This window comes from Anoplophora glabripennis, unplaced genomic scaffold, assembly GCF_000390285.2.
Source record: "Anoplophora glabripennis isolate ALB-LARVAE unplaced genomic scaffold, Agla_2.0 scaffold661, whole genome shotgun sequence".
Taxonomy (NCBI): Eukaryota; Metazoa; Arthropoda; class Insecta; order Coleoptera; family Cerambycidae; genus Anoplophora; species Anoplophora glabripennis.
This window is the reverse complement of record NW_019416768.1, coordinates 72,197-95,626: the sequence shown is the minus strand read 5'-3', so window position 1 is coordinate 95,626 and position 23,430 is coordinate 72,197. Positions and strand designations below refer to the sequence as shown.

General features: G+C 30.9%; 1 protein-coding gene across 1 annotated transcript in view; it reads right to left on the bottom strand.

Annotated features, from left to right (window-relative positions):
- LOC108914954 overlaps window positions 1–22,568 on the bottom strand; it is a 28,145-nt gene extending 5,577 nt beyond the window's left edge. The window contains exons 1-2 of the mRNA XM_018720885.1: window positions 22,565–22,568; window positions 22,244–22,452 (exon numbers count right to left, since the gene is read on the bottom strand). Coding sequence (XP_018576401.1) covers window positions 22,244–22,452; window positions 22,565–22,568 — 213 coding nt within the window. The remainder of the gene's footprint in view (window positions 1–22,243; window positions 22,453–22,564) is intronic.
- Window positions 22,569–23,430: the final 862 nt, after the last annotated feature.

Here is a 23,430-nt window from a genome sequence, read left to right as displayed (position 1 = left end):
CTGACTTTATTATTATTATTATTATTATTATTATTATTAATTCAAAAAATGTTTCTAAACCATCATCAAATGAAGTTATATGTATAATCCCTTAAAATATATAAGTAATAAAAAAAATATAGCCATATTGAACTTATTAGACATTAATATTCAAAACTTTAAAGAAAGTATCTCCTGTTATTGTTTCTAATGTGTACCTATAAAATCACTTTGGAGAAAGTTCAACTACGATGCCTTTCTGCATTTTAGGAATTGCTTTTGAATATTAATACATTTAAAATAATGTATACAAAACACACTTTTTTGTATAATATGTACAATATGTGATGCCTGTTTTTATCATTATTTGGAGATTTGGGATTTATTATAGATATTTATTATTAGTGACTGTCCTATTTGTGGTCTGTGGGGTTATGTCTTTAGCATACTCTAAATAAAAATTTCGATTTAAGTTAGTTTAATATTTTTAAAGTCACGTAATGACTAGTAATAAAAAAAGTAATTTTCACACCTAGTAGATTGAAAAACTAATAACAGTCACCCTGCTTTGACCTCAACACCTTCAAGTAAGCTCTATCTCATAGTTTTTTGTCTTGGATAGTTTTTTATTATTTAAATTTTATTTTCTTCATCTGTATATACGATTTCCTTTAACTGAATTATATATACAAAGATTAATAAACAATTGCAGGAGTCCTCGAACAGAATCAAATGTTAATTTGAATTACTTACATTTAAAAACCTCAAATTATCTGTTGCGGTAAAAATATTGTTAAATATGTGTAATAGAAGCATTCTTTATAACATTTACCACATAAGCGGGAATTATAATGAATCATCTGTAAGTAAAATACTACTCTATTTATTATAATGATTTTCATTTGACTTCAAGTCGGTCGCACATTTCGTACTGTAACAAAAACGTTATTTATACATTTTAATGTTATTTTTTCGTTTACATGTTACATGGTATTTGGACAATGTTTATCCACAAAACAATCTTAAGTTCCTCTAATTACAATTAGTGACGTAACCAGGCATTGGTCTACAGAGTAATTCTAACTTATGCAGTTAAAATAATGGAGTTTTATAAAACAAATTAAATTATTAATATATCTTAGAAATTCTTTCAATTTTATTGACGTAAAATAACAATAAATTGCTCTAAATTATTAAAATATATTCAAGAGGTGCTGTTAATTTAGGAGTAGGCACCTCTTATTTCTTTTTTACTGAATAATTTTCATTAAAATATTCGATTTTAAATTTTTGAAATCTATGAAGCATTGTTTAGATTTTATTATCAAGTAAATCAAATTTTTGACGGTAATTAAATTTATATCGAAAATTGCGTTGGTCACGACTAATAAAATGATTATATATGTGAAAATCGTTAGAAACTGCAAACAATTTTAGGATAAAAAAACTTGGAAAAAAATCCTATCTATGGGATAAAATAAGAAATTAAGTTGTAAAGCTACCTGCCAAAAAATTCCAAAATATGAAAAGGAGTAAGGATATTACTAACATTTCTGCAAATTAAACCATATTATACTATATTATGTTCTATAATATTGGAACAATCTGTACGGCACCTGAGTCAAATAAGGCCCAGGAGGTAATAAGGCTCATATTTAAAAATTCGCGCTAAAATAATTTGATGATACGTTACTCTTTACGCACACATGTGATTAGTTTATTTAGGAGAATAGTCTAATTTAGTTTTAGTCGAAGACGGTCTCATTTATTGTTTTTATAAAAAAACGAATTAAGCTTCTTGAATCAAAGAAAAAGTAGGTAGTCTCATTTATTTTTTTTGTTTTCATTTTTTTAAGAGAAGTTTGGTTTACCTAGTTTGCGTTAGAGAGTAGGTACTTAACTAAATGTTTTGAGTAGTCTTTTTACCTTCCCAGGGGTTAAAAGGCTCATGTTGATTATTAAGGGAAATGTGTAATAAAAGCTTTATATCTCTTTTTTTTCTAATTTAAGGATGTTTTTAAGGAGTAATTGTGAAGATAAGTTGCGAAAAACTGCAAGTTCACAAGAGGGCCTTATTATACCATGTTGGTTTAATAAGACCCAGAGAAAGAGTTCTTAAAAGACAAATGTTTTTAAAAGGATTGTCTGTTGTCCTATTTTGTGTTTAACTTTTGTGATAACTCAAAACTTTGTAGAAAATAATTTATAATTAATACTAGTTATTTTTTTATTTTATGTACATTTTATAAAATATTTTTAATTTTTTTGTCTACATTTATCTAATATGTGGTGTAGCAATTTAGATTTATCAGATTTAAATAACTATAAATAAATGTTCGTAAGATTCATTTAGGTGACATAATTTTGCATTGTACAACTTTTATTAATTGTTTTCAAATTTATATCAAATTAATTAATACATCTACGTATTCCTTTATATGTAATATAAATAAATAAATAATAGATTACACACAGTACACATTAAACCACTATTTGTTAATATTTATACTTAATTGGTATATGTGCTTACAGACATGTAATACTAAAACAGTAGCACTCTTCGTGGTAAATATATATACACATCTTGCTTGTACTGCGGTTGAAGAATTCACTTGAAAAAAAAATGTTTGTACCTGGAATTTTAAACCATAAAAGCACATAAACAATTAATGTAAATAACAATTACGTGGAAATTAATTCATTTAATATTCGAATGCTGATAATGTAATATAGGTAACAGATTTTACTGAAGTGTTGTGATGCCTAATCTGACTAGATTTTTTAATTTACATTAAATATGTTATTCCGCAATGTTTCCTAACAGTTCCGAGCATTAAAGTATCTACGTAATATTAAGTTTAATTATTTAGTGAAATTACATTGTACACACTAAAGACATAAAAAATAGGGAAGTAGAAAGTACCTCGAATTTGTATCCGTAAAACTACTATTTTTAATTCCGTCATATTTTATTTATTTGCTGGAGTTTTTTCCTGGCATTGTTAGATTTGTTTTTTTTACAATTTATTTTCTTATTAGATTCAGTTCTAGTATTATTATTATTATTATTTATCACTCCTTGTTATTTCAAATACAAAATCATGATCATGATAAAAATAATATGTAGGTATCTATAAACGGAAAACAGGGATAAATTTCTTTAATAAACATTTAAATTTCGCCCCGTAAAGGTTTTAATTTGATATAAATGGTTTATAGATAAATAATGGGCGGATGGCATGAGAATTAGAATACAAGGGGTCTAAGGCAACTTTATTTTACAAATTTGGATAAACATTGAAATCGTGCCTACCAAAAAAATTTTAAAAGGTTTCTTACACACTCTATGTTTATAGGAACTTTTTTGTTGATGTTTGATGTAAAACTCGTTATTATAATTTTTATTATTTTAATTTTAATTACATTCTATTCTATATAGCAAAATATTCATAAATATTAACGTCGAAGAAAACGCTCGTTCTATTTCTGATGCGTTCTTATGCTATATTTGTTATACTATACAGGGTGTTTGAAAATAAGTGCGAAATATTTTAGGTGGTGATTGCCAAAGTTATTTTGTGAAAAAAGTTTATATAAACTTAGGTTGGTTTAAAATTTAATTTTTTATTTATTTTTATTAATTATTTCAGAGTTTTGAACATCCTCTATCTCGAAATCGAAGAATTTTTTACTCACACTCATGTCTATTTTTATTTTCCATGTTGAATTTTTACTTTGACCACGCTTTATTAAAAGAGACCCTTAAATAAAAGATTAACAAAACCTACAATAAAATATGTTTTATTTTTTCCTCTAAAACGGTGCATCCTACGAAAAAAATTGAAGAGACGAATTTCATTCAGAATTGATGGCGGATGGCGGAAAGTCAGTGGCGTACCATTTATTTTTATTAAAAAAGTTGTGGCATTCTCGCACGAACGCCACTGGTGTAAGTAGAAATATTCGGATCACCCCAAAAAATGCCCATTAATCCCTCCAAAGCGTGTTTCATATTTCGAGTCAATATATTTAAAACTGAAATAATTAATAAAAATAAATAAAAAATTAAAATTTAAATATTCTGCATCTCGGAAACGAAGCATATTTCGACCTACGTTTATATGACCTTTTTTTCACAAAATAACTTCAGTAACCACCTTCTAAAATATTTCGCACTTATTTACAAACACCCTGTATATGTACGAGGTCTGTTAAAAAAATAACCGACTTTTTTAATTACGCGCTAATGTAGATATTTAGTGATATGTGGTTGGCAGCTTTGCGATGCACATAACCTCCTCTGTAACCACATGTTCTTGGATTGCTGATATCTCATTTAGTTTTCGTGATATTGCTATTTCAGCGTAACTTGTTTAAGAGAGTGTCGGTTTTTGAAATGTGTGATTTTCTGGAACAACGATGCAACGTAATCTATTGCGTGAAATAGGGAAAACTTTCACGGAAACGTTTCTACTTTTGAAACGAGCTTACGGTGACAATGCTCTGGATCGTACGCAATATTACGAATGGTTTTCACGATTTAATGTGGTCGTAAGTCAATTGAAGATAATCCTCTGCTGGGTTTACGGTTACGACATTGAGAGAAAAGTTGAATCATCACAATGGATTAGCACGCACCCCAAGAAAGCACGTTCTTCTTCTTCTTCTTTTCTAGTGGTTGGTCCTAATAAGTTTCATGGCACCGCGGCCTAATTAGGTATGTGTGTGTCCCACTTCTAGTCCTATTCAGCAAGCAGTTTTGTCCTTTTGACAAAGTCCAAAAGCTTCCTTGCTGACACTTCTCTCAGTTCCTTGGGTTCCAAATAGGGTCTCCCCAGGAGCGTCATTCTACTACGTGCAAATCCCGGGCACTAGCCCAGGATATGCTGAGAAGTTTCATCCGCCGAGTCACATCCTCGGCAGACAGGACTGTCTACAAGCTTTAGCTTATGTAGATGTTTCCTAAAGTGACAGTGTCCCGTTATGAGTCCCGTCACTCTCCTGAGCCGGATTTTATTCAAGCTCAGTAAATCGTTTGCTCTTTCCTTCGAAGGATACTCCATGAGCTCCTTAGAATGGTTATGTCCTGGCCTTGCAGTTCAATATTTCCTATGCTCTGTCTCGGTCCATTTGCTCAGAGCTTGCCTGACCACACTGGGAGATGTACCACAGAAGGGCTCCGAGCCAATGAACTCTGTCTCGGATCCGTTCCTAGCAAGTTCATCCGCTTTCTCGTTCCCACAAATGCCTTTGTGTCGTGGCACCCAAAGAAAGAAAGCACGTTAGTCTCGATCCAATGTCAAAGTGATGCTCATTGTTTTTTTTCGACATTAATGGAATTCTGTATTTGGATTCTTGACCTGGCTCCTTGTGATTTTTTGTTATTCCCGAAATTTAAATCAGAAGACAAGCCGTTTTCAGACTATTGATGACATCATAGCGAATTCGTCACAGACTTTAAAGGCCGTTCCAAATGAAGCCATCTATGACTGCTTTGCGAAATGGAAACCCCGCTGGGAAAAGTGTGTGAATAAGGGAGGGGGGTACATTGAACGAGACAAGGACCAATAATGTATAAAATTAATAACAAAGTTTAAAAAAATGAAGTTCGGTTCTTTTCTGAACATACCTCGTACATACAATACTACACTAGTTTTCTTTGCCTTGCCCATAATTGTTGCCGCAGAGAAATGTTCAAAGTGAAGGGATGCCTTTGTCAACTTTTTTCTTTTGTACTTTACTAACAATACCTACATCACGTAAAAAATGTACCTATTCAAGTGAAAGTGATTATGATCAAATGCTGACTCCGGAGATAGACTCAATACGTTGTAAAGATTAATAAACCAGTGCTACTTTTTATGTTTCTACATTTCACTAGCACCGCAAACTATTAGATAATAATTCTATAGAAAATCAAGCCCGTTTATTGTCATTGTGTGGTTAGATGATGATTTGCATTTCTTCTAGACATTTAAAATCGTCGTTAACAGAAATTATATATACCTACATAATATTTAAGATATTTATATTGATTATTTTAGGTAATCTCGACTAAAATAGAATTGGAATAGTCGTTTCAGTTGCAATAAAATTGTAAGTACGATTTCAAGAAAAAAAACACGATCGTAACGTTTATTTAATTGTATAATTTATATAAAATCATGTCAGATCTTTTATTTATTTATATATTTGATACACCATTCAACGGAATATATCCAATTACTGAATGGGTGGGAACACACACATGTAATATAAAAAAGAAAAATGACAGTAAGAATTGGTAAAACAATTCGAAAAAAAAACTATAAATAAATTCAAAAGTAATAAAACTTAATAAAGTTTTTTACATTAATTAAAATAACAGTAGTGTAAAACAGCCATATGTTTTAGTAAAATAGAATAAAATACGATAAACATTATGCATACTTGTATACACAAGCTAAAATGAAAAATGCCCATAAAGACAAAACATAAAATGAAAAACAAAACAAACAAAAGCCAATTAAAATAGGTTCGTTATTGATTTTATGTTACAAGAAAAAATGACAATATTATGATGGAGGCTGATGCAATTTTCACACATGACATAAATCATTGGTGATGACAATAATAAATTACTATTAGGTATTGCGAGGTACATCAGATTCGAGTAGCGTAGATTGGTGCGAGGCAAGTGGAAGTAAAAACGTTCCAAAATTTAAGGACAATCATAGGTACACATAATTAATGACTTTATTAAAAAATATAACATAATGCATATCTCGACGTGTCTCTAAGGACTTACAGTTAAACATGTCCAAAAGGATATTGTGAGAAAATCCAATGTTGGGATATATTCCTCGAGTTCTGAAGTGCATGTATGTTAAGAATTTTCTTTGATGTTTTCTGTTATTTTTATACACTGCATACTGAGGATACCAAACTATTGAAGCATACTCCAAGCGAGACCTTAGAAAACATTAATAAAATGTACATTTAAAATGACATGAGAATTTTATTAAAAAGAACCCATGGATGGAGTTTAAAATTGGGTGTTGTGATACTGCTATCCCGGAAACTATCAGATATACCTAGGAGATTAAATAGGAATATAATTATAAAGAAAAAAGGAAAAACATACAATAAAAATAATTGTACGTGTGAAATACTATCATAAAACATTTTTGCTTCCTGCTTTTAGCTCGAAATTGTGATTAAAAGTAAAATCAAAAACTTGTAATCATTTAATGTCCGCAGTTTGTTTGATATTAATAGAAATGTTGTCAAGGGTAACCCTCGGATGGTCGATAATTATTATCAACTTCGATAGTTTGACAATATATGAATAATATGTTCCTTTATACGTCCACACTACTGAAAATTCATCGCCTTTATTATTTTAAATGAAATACTGTATATTAATTGCATTTTTGAATTATTGTCGTTTTTTAAAAGCAAAATTGCTCAAAGGCGATGAATTTTTGGGAAATTTCAGAGTTTGGATTATTGGTAGTTTAGAAAATCGACTTTTCGAAAATATCCACATTTTGTGTTAATACTCAAGGGTTTTCTGATGGAATAAAATAAATCGGTTAAAGTTTTTAACTTTTTTGTTGAAAAAAGTCTAACAATTTGCGGATTTCATTTTGAATTGAAGGTTGTTAATTTCTAAGTCTTCTACACATTAACTAATTAATTTTTAGATAGTTTAAAACATTTATATGATGATCTGAACTTCGATATTTTAGACCTGTTCAATATTTTCCTTAAAACTTCTACAGGGTGTCCCATAATGAATTGTTCATAGAGTAACAGGTGATTTTTGACATCATAATAATACGATCTGGCCAAAATTACCTTCGTCCAAAGGCTGATGGCAACTGCGTTACAGGGTGACAAAATCAAAATTTTATTTTCAAGTTTTTTTAATTGAATTGAAGTAGCTGATGGATTTTAATGGAATTTGGTATGCCGGGGTTTTTGACATGAGAAATTCAATTTTCGTCATAATTTGGCATACATTGTAGAGGGCACCACTTACGCCGCCTCCTTGAAATTTTATAGTTCACAAATTTTTTGCTACAAATTGTATCTTATTTTCTGATAGCAATATCTCTTTTTCCATCAAAATATATACATTCGTATGTCGCTAGGAATTACCATTTACTTTTTAAAATCGTATTTCATTGCTTCTGTTTTTATTTGTTGGGATATTTTGATAAAGTATCTCTACAGCGTAAATTATCTTTTAAATGAAAATATCTCGAAAACGGTCATTCCTAGCGACATTAAGAGAGTATACCTTTTTGATGTAAAAGTGAAAAAGAGATATTGCTATCAGAAAATAAGAGGCGTGTAGCAAAAAAATTATAAAAGTTCAAATCGTATGTGTCGCTTTCTGAATGTACCTATACCAAAATTATGAGGAAATCTGAATTTATCGTGTCAAAAAACCCCAGGATATCAAATTTCGTCCTTCGAAAGTTATTTAGAAAAATTTTGATTACACCCTGTAACCCCCGGTTATTATCAACTTTTGGACTAAGGTGAGTTTAGCCAGATCACACTATTATGATGTCACAAATCACCTATTACTATATGTACAATTCATTATGGGATACCCTGAATATGTATACAGTATTTTATCCTTCAACATAGGAATATTTGCTTGTAAATTATTTTTGAAATTTGTTCTACTTCTTTTTTATACATAGTCAATAAAGCATGGCGCCTCTAGTCCCTACACGAGCCTTTCTTGTTGTACAATGAAATATATTTTTGCATTCTTCTTGTAAAGTACCACAGATATCCATTTACTATCCGACTCAAATTTACCAAGGAAACGAGGAATGCAGACGCAAACAACAACAAACAAGACTACTTCCATGCGGCGCCGGAAATAAAATGTACTTCCTTTTACGTAGGTTAAAGATAATGGCTTTTAAATCGAAAGAGTATTCGATCTTCCCAGAAATAAGGTGCACTTCATTTCGAGACCGCTTGCTAGAAACGAGGGCTCTATTGTGCAACACTATGTTTCATTGTTTTTATTTTTTTAGTAGTACAGTTTCCTCAGAAATACTTGTGTTTAAAAGTTAATTATATCTATAGAATAGCAGTTTGCTATTTTGTTGTGAAGAAAATATGCTGCTACTGGAATTAGGTTTTTATTTTCCTCAAAATTGCAGCTTTAAAAGTTTATATACAGGGTGTTTCTCGAACTGTATATGATGGTCAATTGGAACTGCATCCTGGTTAACCTCACTAGTTTCCGATATACAGAGGATTTATCGAATTTGGCCGATTTCTATTGGCTTTTTGATCTTGGTTGTTATAAGAGACATAAAAATAATGTTTGAAAAACTGTTATACATTTTTCCCCATAGAACACAGCAGCACATTCAGTTTTTCTTTTTAATTTAATACTTTTTCAGAAATGTCACTGAAGTTTGTTATTACTAATTGAATACTATACAGGATCTTCTTTAATATTTCCAGAAACTTTAAGGAGCGACTCCTTGTCAAAATATAAGAGGAGGGTTTCTATATAAATTTGTCTCCAAAAATTGGTATCGGAGTTACACAACTTTAAAGAATAGTTCAAAATTTAGTATTTATTTTATGTCTTACAATTGGAGAAACTGCATTTTTTTACGGGACTGAGACTCGTTTAAAAACTTGACTCGGAAACTTTTGTTTCTTTTATTTTTGGTCTGTTTTTTTAGAAAAAATAAATAAATAATCAAGTTTTCTTTTCCACAATATATTTAAAAAATAATGCGATTTCCTTCTTTTCCTTTCCTCAAATGTTCAATTAACGGTATTTAAATCAATTGTTTAAGATGTCCCCAGAGAAAGAAATCGAAAGGGTTTAAGTCTGGTGACAGTGAAGGTCGAGGTTATGATCTCTTTCTACCCATCCAATGAGTTGGATACGTAATAACCAGGTACTGCCAAGCAACCATACTGGAATAAGCTGCAGCACGTACAGAATTTGTTAATTAACAAACTAGCAGTATTGGCAAATCCTCTTCAAGAAATCCGCAATTTTCTCCAGTCTAACTTTCCTGAAGAAAAACTATAGCAATCAGAAAGTCCTACCCACATATTAAATCTGGTGGTCCAGACCACTTTCTGACATCGTATGTGGGTTTTCTTTCATAAGTCTTCTTTCATACACGCTGAATGTGACAGGGGTAGAAGAATTTGTGTTTTACTTTATTAGGGTGGCAAAAAAGTTTATTTTTTGCTTTTTATTGTTGCATTTTATGAAGTGGGATAAGAAATACAAAAACCATCGAAAATCAAAATATAAGTACAGGGTGTCCCGAAATTCATGCAACAAAATTTGGTCATAGATTCTTAAGACAAATTTAGGAGACTCGTATTTTTTCTTTTTGCCAACTGGCCCCCTCTTTCGGAGTTACAGCCCCTGAAGTCCGCCCCTAAGAATAATCTTTTTTTTATATCTCAGAACCCTGTTGTACGAGAATCACTAAATTTGGTACACAGGGGTTTTATGACATGTGGAATCTGATGGTGCTACGTTTTTTGGCGGGGAATCCCCTTAAGACAATTGTTCGTGGGCCCCCTTGTCTTTGGAGCCAAAAAAATTTGGTCGCATATTTAAATTTCTTAAAAATTATCAGTCCACTAGAAATTCATTAATTTTAGTAACTTTTTGTATCTTTATACTTTTTTCGTAAAACACAATGTTTTCGAGAAAAATGTCAAAACGTGATCGAATGCATATCGAGATTCGCCATTTTCCTCAAAAACATTGCTTTTGACGAAACAAATATTAAGAGACAAAAAAGTTTCTAAATTCAATGGCTTTCTAGCTAACTAATGATTTAAAAAAAAAATCAAATTTGCGACGAAATTTTTCTGGTTCCAAAAACAAGGGGGCCCACGAAAAAGTGTCTTAAGGGGGTTTTTCGCCAAAAAGCGTAGGCACTGTGAGATTCCACATATCATAAAACCCCTGTGTTCCAAATTTAGTGATTCTCGTACAACATGGTTTTGAGATATATTCTTAGGGGCAGATTTTAGGGGGGTGTAACTCCGAAAGAGGGGGCCAGTTGGCAAAAAGAAAAAATATGGGTCCCATAAATTTGTCTTAAGAATCTATGACCAAATTTTGTTGCGTGAATTTCGGGACACCCTGTAGTGGGTGATTAATTGATATTGGGACAGAGCTTAATGGCAAGTTGCTGACTTCAAAATAGAACTATTACGCCAAACATGCTTTATCGGAATGTTGCTCCTTTTCAGTCTGCAGGGTGTTAAAGTGGAAAAAAATTCTTGAGCATCTCTGAAGCGATTGTTTTGAATATTTGCATGCCTATATTGTCAGAGATTTTTTAACATATTAAATTGATAAGTTAAAACCTCGCTTACTGCGCTTTAAATAAGAACCGCTGAATTTACTCAGCTCTACATAGAATTAAAAGTTCTAAACTAAGTAGGTTCAGTTACCAAACAGTTAGTTTTCTGTCACTTCCTAACAAATGATGTACTAGTAGAAAAAATACATTTTTTTCATCTTGTGATGAAATTAATTGAGTTAATTACGACAACTAGGAACTAATTAAATTTACTGTAACCACACCGTTTTTAACCAGATTTGTTACCTTACTACCGGGCTCAACGGTATACGAAAATTAAGTTATTAATTTTAATTAATAATCTTGGAAGTTGCACATACAAGAATTACATAAAATCATGTAACGAACTTTATGGTGGCGCAGAACTGAGTCAAACGAACTGTAATGTGTAATAAAATTAATCAGCGTGTGGTATTTGTTGCGACATTCTAATGCCTTGTTGTAGGTGAAGTATAAACTAATTAAAATAATACGAATAACTTAAATCCAAACACGCGATTGTTTCTTAACTTTAACAATATATTTTAAATATGATATAATAACAACAGTAGTCTGTTGTTGATGTAGCTTAGATGATAAAAGGTGCATTTATTTAAATAACATAATTATTATTGGTATTTTATAAACAAAATATGTATAATAAAAATGTTTGTGTTGTGTTAGTGAAAAATAATAACTCATGCTATAAATAGCAGTAGGCAATTCTTTCAAATTTACAAATAATATTTTTTGACATTTTTACAGTCTTATTTGATTATCGAATCAAATGTTAAGAAAATCTTTGGAGACATCTATCTGCTTATCCGTAGACAGTGGACTCAACTTAAACAAAGGATTTATCTAAGCATAAAAGTAATTTTTTTATTTTCTTATTTGTTATAATACGAAGCAAATTTTCTATCTATATCTCTAAAATAAACAATTTTTTACACAAATAACATTTACACCTAGCTTTTTTAATAAAGTTAAACATCTGTTAAACAGTTGAATTTGACTCGAACTTCTCTGTACACTACTTCCAATTTTTATCTCTCTGAAAAGGAAAAATTCTTTTGCATAACAAAATTGTTTACGGGAATAATGGAAAAAAAGTATTTTTATGTCAAATTGAACTCACCTGTCTTTAACCTATGGCTAGTACCGATTTAAAGTATAAACCATTTATTTAGTTTCTAATGTAACCCCAGTGGAGTGCTGTATTTGAAGGGTATTTATAAAAATCAGTGACTTCAGAATCACTTATTCAATATCAGAGTTATCTGTTTTAAGAAAATTTTCCAGACATTTATTTGTAGATAATACTAAAACTTTCCTGTATCTAATTACTTTAAAGCAATGAATAAAAAAGTAATGATATATATGACTGCTTTAAGTAATAAACTTAATTACTAGACAATTTTTTATTAAATAGAAGTAAATGTGTATATTTCCTAAACAAATTTTCAAGTGATAATTTCGGCGAAATAAAGTAATTATTTTTAAGCATATCCTTTGAGATATAGTAAACTCTTCTTTTTAAAACACTAAATTCTATCTATACAAGTACTTCAAGAATAAACAATACTCGAAAATACGTTTACAAAATATTAATCACAAAATTAAATAGTTTCAAACAAAATTACACTTATGACATTTTAGGTTGTTAAAATTCACAACGGATTGGCGTATCTATATAAGTTTGTTTTTTAAATCCATGTATTGACTTCAGGCTGTTGTTTCTTGGACCACTACAGGGTGTAACAAGTATGACTGCCATAACTTCAGACGAGATAAGCATGAGTAATGAACAAAAATGTTATATATTACAGGTGCGTAAGATTAACAGTTTTCAAAATACAGCGAGTATTAATATTGGGGAGTTTCATAACAACGTGATAACAGCGCTACACGGCTGATGCACATCACGTGTGCACGCGGCAGACTTGTCCTACGGAAAAAACGTAAACAACTATTGTGAAACATTCAGTAAATTTTAAGACAATAATTGCTTCCCAGTTTTTAAATAAATAAAATAAAATGTATCGATTTGTAGTACGAAGATAGTGTTGTGCTTAAATAGCTCGAATTTTAGTAGGTAATTATGAATCTGTTAAAACAGGAACTTAACTTTTAATCAAATTATGAATTTGAAAAATATGTAGGTAATTAAAGTACCCAAAGATTCACGTCGTTCAAATAATCATACGTATTAAAAATAATTTAGGGACCTACCAAAATGCACAATTCAGTAATTTTTAAACGCACAAGTACAAAACAAATTACAACATGTGCTCAAAATGTCTACCAATATTTTCAATGCACGTACGACACCTTCGAATCCAATTTTCGCGCACTCGCTGGAAAACACCTCAAGAAAAGAAAATAGTGGTACGCAGAAACACTCCGGACATGGTCCAACTCCAGATACCAACACCAACTGAATTGCGTACTGCTGGACAGTTTAGTCGAATTTTAAATTTATTACAACGCTAATTATTTTTTAGAATTAATCATAAAGAAGTTCAAAAAACTGATAAACATTGTATCTTATGATATTCTATGCACGCAGTTAGTTCGTACATCGTTGGAGATTTTGATAATTTTTTTCTCGGAAATGGTTGAGTTTAGGACCCATGTCAATTACGTCATATAAGGTTTTTTAATTTAATATATTCTATGTCTGTTAAAATTAAGGCAGTCAAACTTCTAAGACCCTGTATAAATAAAAAATAAATAATATAACGTACAAACATAAATCAATGAGGGTCTAATAGTAAAAAATGTTTTTTTCTCCATTTCCATTGTTACAATGTTCGTAAGTCATTGTTCATAAAGATAAGTAATTCCTAAAATCAATTAAAATTTCCATTGCCAGCTTATGAAACTGTTGTATTTACTTTCATCAAAGCAGCCGTTCACAAATCTTTTTAAACAAAGATGATTTGGCGAGATTAGCAAGTAAATAATGGGTAATAAAAGTATTTGATATATTTGCTAAGTTCAAGAGCGCAAAAAGTTATTGAAGGACATAAAAACTGTCAAGCGCTGATACTTAGGTTTCATTATAATAAATACACCACAAGGAAATATTTCTTTTTAAATATACATATACCTATATATGTCTTGTTATTAACTTCTCGTTTACTTTATATTAAATGTGTTAAGCTGATTCAAATAAGGCCAACAATTTCCTTAAAAATCCTATTAAATGTAGTCAAAGTTCTTCGATACCAAAAATCTTTGTATGCAATATATCATCAGTTAAGAATCTTATATATGAAGTTAGATATGTTTTGTATAACTAGATTTTTGGTATCGAAGAACATTGTTTGACTACATTTGATAGTATTTTTAGGAGACTTTTTGAATTTATATGAATTGGCATGTTTAAATTGAGCAAATATATACAGTCACGTATTATTGCTAATCCGCCTGTGTTTATCTAATGCGACTTCATGTGCAACAAGTGATAAAACTAATTTTGTAATAATTGTTATTTGATAAATTATAAAAGATTTTGTTGATGTCAAATATTTATATAAACCGAATTTGAGGAGAATATAATGGCGTACAATGGGGTTTTATTTTAGGGTAACTCAGAAACTACTACAGATTGAGAGGACCCCGCACACACCTTGTGGAAATTGGTCTTTCAATGAAATTTCCTGATATGTTGTCCCTTTTTTTATCACTGATCAAAAGTCTTCATCACCACGAAGCTCCAAATGCCCTGGAGGCGGTAGGGCCCACAGAAGGTTAAAAACAGTGGAAAATGTATTCACTCTCAAATATACATAATTTTTTTGAATAATAAAATGGGAAATAAATCAACTCTATCCGTACACACTGGGTGTCAGGACACAGGGTGTCAGGAAACGTCATGTCAAAAATGAAGGGATATAAAGGGGAGGTCAAAATAGTTGTAGTACTACATAAAAAAAATCCTATGCTGGAGTTATTCGCCTTCAACGAAAGAAATTTGAAAAACAAGTTCCAATTACAACTTCTAAGTCGTTACCATGACAACAATTAAATTTGAGCAATTAAAGTAACTCATGGTAATGTTCATTTCCAATTTTAAACTGATAATGAATATGCCTGGATTATACAGGAGCAGACGAAATTATCCATTTAAATTTATACAGCTTTGACAGCGTTGCCAAATTTGGCATTTTTCTTTCATAATTCGATTCCACTCTGACTTTGCTTAAAAAAGTATACCGTATATCAGTCAACATCTTGTACCGTTTTTAATAAAATCGAATTTTATTAACAACTCGATAGGAAAATTTGTTTTATGAAGTACTACATCTATTTTGACCTCCCCCGTATACTCCTTCATTTTTGCCATGACCTTTCCGGACATCCTGTATAAATAAGGTATATCTGTACGTTTACAAAAAAAGAAAATAAATTTTACAGCATTTATAGCGGTTATATGAAAGGATATTATCATCAGCATCACAGTCAACAGTATTTATAAAAAAAAATAAAATATATATTTATATATATATCTCGAATTGCATAGGTCAATCTCTACTAAGTGATAGAATCTCCCGAGATGGTTGAGAAGTTATTTTCTAATATATTCCAAACACCTGATGATAAATAATATATTTGCTTAGGTATTTCACTTCTTATTCTTTCTAAGATATGAAAAAAAACTGAATCTGAATCATTCAAGGACGGGTAACACTGAACAATCTAGGTAAAATTTTGGTGTGTCTTTTTTTCGCTTTTCGCTATTTAAAGCCAAAACTTTTACTACATGTTTTATTCAGTTCATTTGGGCAGTTTTAACTTTAATTCTAAGTGATTTAGAATTAATTTATCAGATATGAGATTAAGCAGTTCAATTCGACTTAAAAGTCGAATTCGAGAACGTGTCATCCGACCAGTTTTTTTCTATCTTTAATAGTTTCTGATATACTCTAAAATCTCATTAAATTTGTATCACTCTGTAAACATACAAATATATACTCAGCTAGATCCATTAAATTCAACCTTACTTCTTTTACAGCACAATAATGTCGACAACCATTAATTTAATGAACGTTCCTTCATCAAAACATCGTGACAAAAGGTAAATCTAGAATTCATGCTTCATTATTCATTAAAACATTAATTTTATGTACAGTCGCACTAATAAAGGATGTCTGCGATTCACGTTGTCCTTGCAGGATCCTAAGGCAGGTCAGAATGCCGCGACTAGGATGAGACAAAGGCTGTTGCATAACCAAACGATTTTCATGGCATTCTAGATAAAATCGCTCGTTGCCGTATACCATTTGCCATTACTTAAAAACTACATAATAGGAAAATGTCGACACAACATAATAGCTAATTATCCGGAGAAATACGATTAATAGTTTATTAGCATATTTATTTAATGATAGTTTCATAGACAACGGCGCAATCTAAACACCTAGTATGTGCGCTATCCTATCTGATATTATTGCGGCAATAAATATATAATTTCATCGATAGGTAGAAACATTACCTAACCACCTGATATATCTATAGTTCGTGGTTAGACTTTTCAATAAATATAACAATCTAATAAACGTTGTAATGGAAGAAAATAATACATGATTATATATGAGTTTCTATGTGCATAGCATGACCGATGCGATTAGCTACCATATTTATTAAGACTACATTTGTTTATATGTAAGAACAGATGTTAATTTACGCTTTCTTTAAAATAATAAGCAGGTGTATGCAAATAAAACAAGCGCAGAGAGTAGCAAAAGAACAAAGGAAATTTTAGAATTACCGTTTTAAATTCGATACTTTATTTAGAAAAAAAACGCATATTTTCTTATTTAAGTAGGTACTAAGAAAAATTAGAAGGGCGACAATTAAACAAATGCAATTATTGTATATATTAAAAAAATAATAAATAGTTTTAATATTTTAAGTATTTCAATAATATTTACAGAATCGATATTGTGAACTACTCATATTTTTGTTTTCTATGTGACGAAAGGAAAACTGTTATTTTTGAACTCATTCTGTTACAGCTAAAAAATATCTTCAAGGTAAGTTAATAAAACACTTTAATAACGTTAATGACGTGCATGCCTATAAATCTGGACACCCTGTAAGTTTATATAAGTTTTTTCTTACAATAATCTATATATTTAGTATATCACTTAGGAAACATTCTGTATATTTCTATATATAGGGCGTTAAAGTTCTCTAAAATTTATTTTTTTCTTTTTCATATGTGGCAAGTACTACCTTTTTAAAATGGATAATATTGACACTACAAATCCAAAAGTATATTCATACATTTAGACAAAGATTAAATGGATGCATTTCGTGATGCTCGTCAGTAGTAGTAGTAGTAGTAGTAGTATGTAGCTAGGAAAAGTGTTAGTTAATTCATTTGAAGATTTAAAATATTATTTAAATAGTATTTACACTGTTCATTTGTGATAATATTTGAACTAAAAGTGGGTATTTTCACTCAAATACAGGCACAACATAAATTTTCCAGATAAACTCGTATTTGGTACACTTGTACCTAAATCGGAGTAAATGTCATCATTATTGAGTGAACCCACCCCATTCTATAGTCGTCGAGCGTTGTCTTTGTTTCCCATCCCCATTATGTCATCTCGTGGCAGCTTATAGTAGTTCATGACTTTAATGAAATTATATTTAAATTTTTAAAGACAATATAAACCAAGCCTGAGTAATTCTGATTTTGAAAAGAGGACGTACATGATAAGAGTTGCGGGGGTGCGGGAGGTGCGGGGGGCGGCAGCCCCGGCTTAGCGCCGCAGGCGAAAATTTTTAAGGACTTTGAAGGTCTTTGTGTTTTGCAAGTACCCCAAAATGAATACTGTCAATGTGTACAGTAGATACTTAGATAAAATGCGAGAAGTAAAATTCCAACGTGTGGGGGCTGAAGTGGATAATCGATCAACTAACCCAGTTAGGCTATAATTATGTAGATTACTGTAATAGTTCATTCTGTATAGTTTTTGAAGTTCCGTTAAAAATATGGGCATCACTAAGATGTTTATCTAAAACGGGATCAATTTTTGCACTATAGTCTATCAGTTCTAAAGATACCCCTTTGTTTACCGAGAAACATTTTTAATTATGTCCACGAAGAGGAAGGTTACATGTACCTACCACATAGTTTTAAGATATCTATCATGTTTTTCTAATTTTGTCTGGTAAATGTTTCACGTCAGAAACTCCAGATTTCGTCTAGTTTTCTTCACCTCCTCCAAACAATAAACATACAAAACAAAAAAATCTATTTGTTTCGTCAAAATCACATAGCCACAGGGTCTTATCATAAATGTTTTTATCAAATTTGCGAAAAAAAGCCGGCCTACTTTTGCACTCTTTCTGCACCTGAACTAAATTCAACACTGGCATTGGACGTCTGTTATTTTTCAATTCGACTTTTTCCTCTAAACTTAAATTACTAATAACAAGTTTTTTTATTTCTCAAACCCTCATTTTAAACTTAAACTTATAAAATATAATGTCTTAAAAAGCGCCAAAGCAAAAACAAAACACGTATAACCACACTTCAGTGATACGGCTTACTGCCTCATGGAGTCCAAAACAAAGTGCGCGAGACTATCGTCGCCTATCCCCTCCACGTGCCAATTTGTCCAATCATATGTAAAAATATGCTTGCACGATGGACTCAGATTTCACAGTCCGCGATGGAGTGGGGATTGCGCGCGCGGTTAAACATAACTCTTTGGTACGATCATAGATGGCAGATGGCATTAATCTGAGTTACGTTCACGGAGTACATGCACTTTATGCAACCAACCTAACATCCAAGATACTGAATGCATGCTATTTAGATTTCTTATTGATTTAAATAAATACATTATTTTAAGTTTATAGTTTGAAAATATCTGGAGGGGGGGTAGAATCCCAGAGTCCTCCTTCACGAGCCGCCACTGTTCACTTGATAGTTGGCAGAGACTCGGATTTGAGTAAAATTCTCATAAAAATTTTAGTTGTACTCGTACCTACTAATAGAGTGAATATTTCATTCTGTCGGGTGTGGACAGAAATTGATACATTATTGAGTAACGTTGAGTGAAATTGAGTAAATTTTTTTATATTTTATGATTTTAGTATTATAAGTATGCGCTTTTTAAGTAATGTAATTTGGATGGAATTATTGTTTCTTTTCTCTACTTAGATACTTGGAATCAAAAAGTATATGTATACAGGGTGAATTATTTTTTTCTATATGTTCGAGAAAAAAGTATTAAAATAAAATAAAAAATGAATAACATAATTTATATAAATATTTCTTAAGAGGTTTAACATGCAATTTGACCAAATACATCTTGTCCGCGAGATGCATAGTCCATAGTAGAAGTGACAAAGGGAGGAGACCTCAGACAGAGAATGAGCTCCAGTGCTAGTCTGGTAATATTGCTGCTGCACATCTGAAATTCGCGGACGAGATGAATTTGGTCAAGGTGTAGATTAACGACATTTGGGCAAATGATTATACTAATTATGAACAAAAATTCACTGAATTGATTTACAAATATATTAACCAGTACCGGAGATACTGGGGCCGCTATTATAAAGAACCCTAACATCTCGACACCACTGAGTATTTTACTAATTCGGTAAGTGTATTTAATTCTGGTCGGTATCGCTTATAAAAGACATAATAATTGTTTACTTGAAATACAATTTTCAATATTTTTTTAAATAAATGGTAGGCTTTCAATTGTGTCGACCACAGTATACTATTTAAAAAATTATCAATTTATGGATTACGTGGAATTCCATTGGATTGGATACGTTCATTTTTGAATAACCGGAGTCTTAAACACAAAGATTTTTCTAGTGTTCAACACATACATTTTAGAACACAGAGTATAACCATGGGTGTACCACAGGGTTTCGTATTAGGTCCTATGTTGTTCCTGTTGTATATTAATGACATAACCACCATTGCTTCTAATATTTATTTTACTATATATGCCGACAATACTTCCCTTTTAATTTCTGATAAGTCTTCTTATGACATAGATACCAAATGTCTTATGACATAGAGACCAAATGTAATATTATACTTGATAAATTATATACATGGTTCTGTCAAAATAATCTTTACTTTAATGTAACAAAGACTCATCATACTACATTAAACCTAAATATAAATGACATTTCTGTTAATAATGAGATGTAGGTTAAATTTCTGGGAATTGAATTTGACAGTAATTTGTCTTGGAAGCCTCATTGTTCAAGTCTTCGATTCAAAATTGAATTCAATCTGTTATTTATTCCGAAATTTGCATACTGTGCTTGTAACTAAGTAACTTATAAATCTGTATCATGCACAGGTTGGCAATAGAATAAATTATGGTGACTGTTTCTGGGGTGGGTCTGTTATGTCTTCTGATGTGTTTGTATGTTAAAAAAAGACACTAAGATGTATTTTTAATGTTTCCTGTTCACATTCATGTAGATACATTTTTAAAAACTATTTTATTCTAACTCTACCTGGTCTTTTCATATTTGCTTTGTGTAATTATGTATTTACCAATATATCTAAATTTTATACCAACATGGAAATTCATGAAATTAATACACGACAAAAAAATGAATATCATATACCGTTTATGAGACTGCACCTCACCATGAAATCACCAAACTGTCTGGGCCTTAAGGTATTTAATAAATTACCTAATGATGTGAATACCTGTTGTACTGCTTAACTTTTTAAAAAGAAACTAAAATCGTACCTATACTCCGCGGTCGAAATTGTAGAGTGACTCATCGCTAGCTTTTGGACTAGTAAGGGGGAAAAAGCGTGCCGGGAACGAAAATCCATTGGCGTGTCGGCGTAAAAGGCAACAAGATATAGAAAATATTGAAAAAAGATAATAAAACATAACATCTAATATTTTTTACGGTTTGCTATAACCGGCACTTTGATCAATTTTAATTATTACAGCATTTTAAAACGTCCCAGTTGTGTTTTTTTAATTTATAAATTTATTATAGCCATGGAATTAGATCCCTCGTCTACGCTTATGCAATGACGTTTCTCAGGATGGGTAAATCAAGTCCGTTTACACCCACTAAAAAAGCATTTCCCTATTCCCTACCAAGTGCAAAAGGCAGAGATAGAATATAGATCGACGTTCAGTGTAACTCAGTCTTTAGACGATTATAGATTCTATCGATGTGCGTAGCGAGCGGCACAAAGATAAATAATATTGAACCGTATAAAAATCATTTTATATTTTATACGCATTATGGTAATAGTGTTTTTATATTATGTCTGAGTCACTCTCTATAATTTCGACCGCGGAATATAATTGATATGTGTCCGTATTCTTTGGATAAGTACTTCAGATTTTAATGGACTGCGATTTTATTTTTAATATGAACTATATGTGATCTAATGTGTTGTTAATTTATTTAATTTAGATTATGTTATATGACAAATTTAACAATTTTTTTTACCTTTGGTTTGTAGTAATTTTCGATTTCTTCAACTGTGTCATACCTGCTTTGTTAGAAATTTATTTAACGAATCAGTATTTTTTTTAAGAAATTAGTGAATTCATTAGCTCAAGTTTCACCACTCCAAGTCAAACATCTTGAGAGATACTCAAAGAAAGGTATTTATTTTAAATTTCAACGCACTATATCTCAAAAAGGAGTGTTTCTATCTGCTAGTTTTTCTATACTTGATTCACCTTGTATATTTGTTACTAGTTTCACGGTGCTAATGATATACGTAACTTCGTATTATGAATATTTATGAACAGTTTTAGAAATACATTTAATTAATAATAAGTAAAGTAATAAAGCCTGAAGTATAAACATTAATATAGAAAAATACATATGTACTTAAATTGAAATAAACTGAAAAGTTTGTTGATTTTATAGTTTACCTGTAAAGTCAGTACTATGTTTTGGCCTCTACACAGCGAGAGACTATTCGGCAATGGTCCAGCTTGAAGACTCAAGTGCCTGAGGGGCAATTTCAGCGAGGAAGGACCGTCCTCTCCATGTGCAGTCGCCACATGGAGCTGTCCACCCCTTACTGTCACCCTTCTAGGCCACCAGTTCCTTTCGTTTCCGCATTTCAGCAAGAGGTCACCTGAAACGAAATCATAATAGAAATATCAAAAAAACCAAACCAACTCAGATGAATACTAAGGGAGCTACGCCTCTTAACAATAAACAGTTATATTACAGAAGAATGGACAAACTCATTGTTATCTTTTTAGTAAATGTTACTTTTAAATTTGAAAATAATTGTGAAGAAATAGTTTTGTGTCAAATCAGATCAATACTTTTGGTAAAGTGACAATTATCTCATTTCTCGTGGTGTAGTTTTCTATACTATTCTTTTATGAGTATGTTTAATGAATTTTTGTCTGCAGTCTATATTTAAGTCAGGCTTTTATTCTTATGGCTCTTTTTTTTTTGTAGAACAAATGCATCTACTGAAAACTGAAATAGACTATATATCAAAATATATTTGCATATGACGTTATAGAGTGTATAAAGCAGTTTTCAAAGTTTGTGGTGATACTTCAGACTATTCACGATAATTTAGAGTCTAAATGTACCCTTGGCTTCACAATCCCTGTAGAATTTGAATTTAGTTAACCATAAAGAAACCTGTTCTGAATCATTAATTCAGCTTGAAGGCTCTTTTCTATCAAATCATCAATTAAAAGACTGAGATTAGTGAGGTTTGTGTCACTGCAAATTGAATAGCTAAAACTGTATCATTCATATAACAACGTAAATCACTTAAACAAATTCAGAACAGAACCGAGCCAAGAACTGATCCTTGTGGTACTCCTTGCATTAGACATATTGACAGTATAATTAGTAATATGATTATATGTTGTAGTCTATTATTGATTGAATAGATAAGATATTAACAAGATAATTTATCTATGAGAATTCAATAACACACAAAGTCAAATGTAAGATGAAGGAACTGGGAATATATATTATTTTTTTAAATAAACCTGTATTAATCTGTGATATCAGTTTGCCGCTGTTGAGAGCTTGTTTCTAAAATTGTATTGATTAGAATTTACTAGATTTTATTTATCAAGGC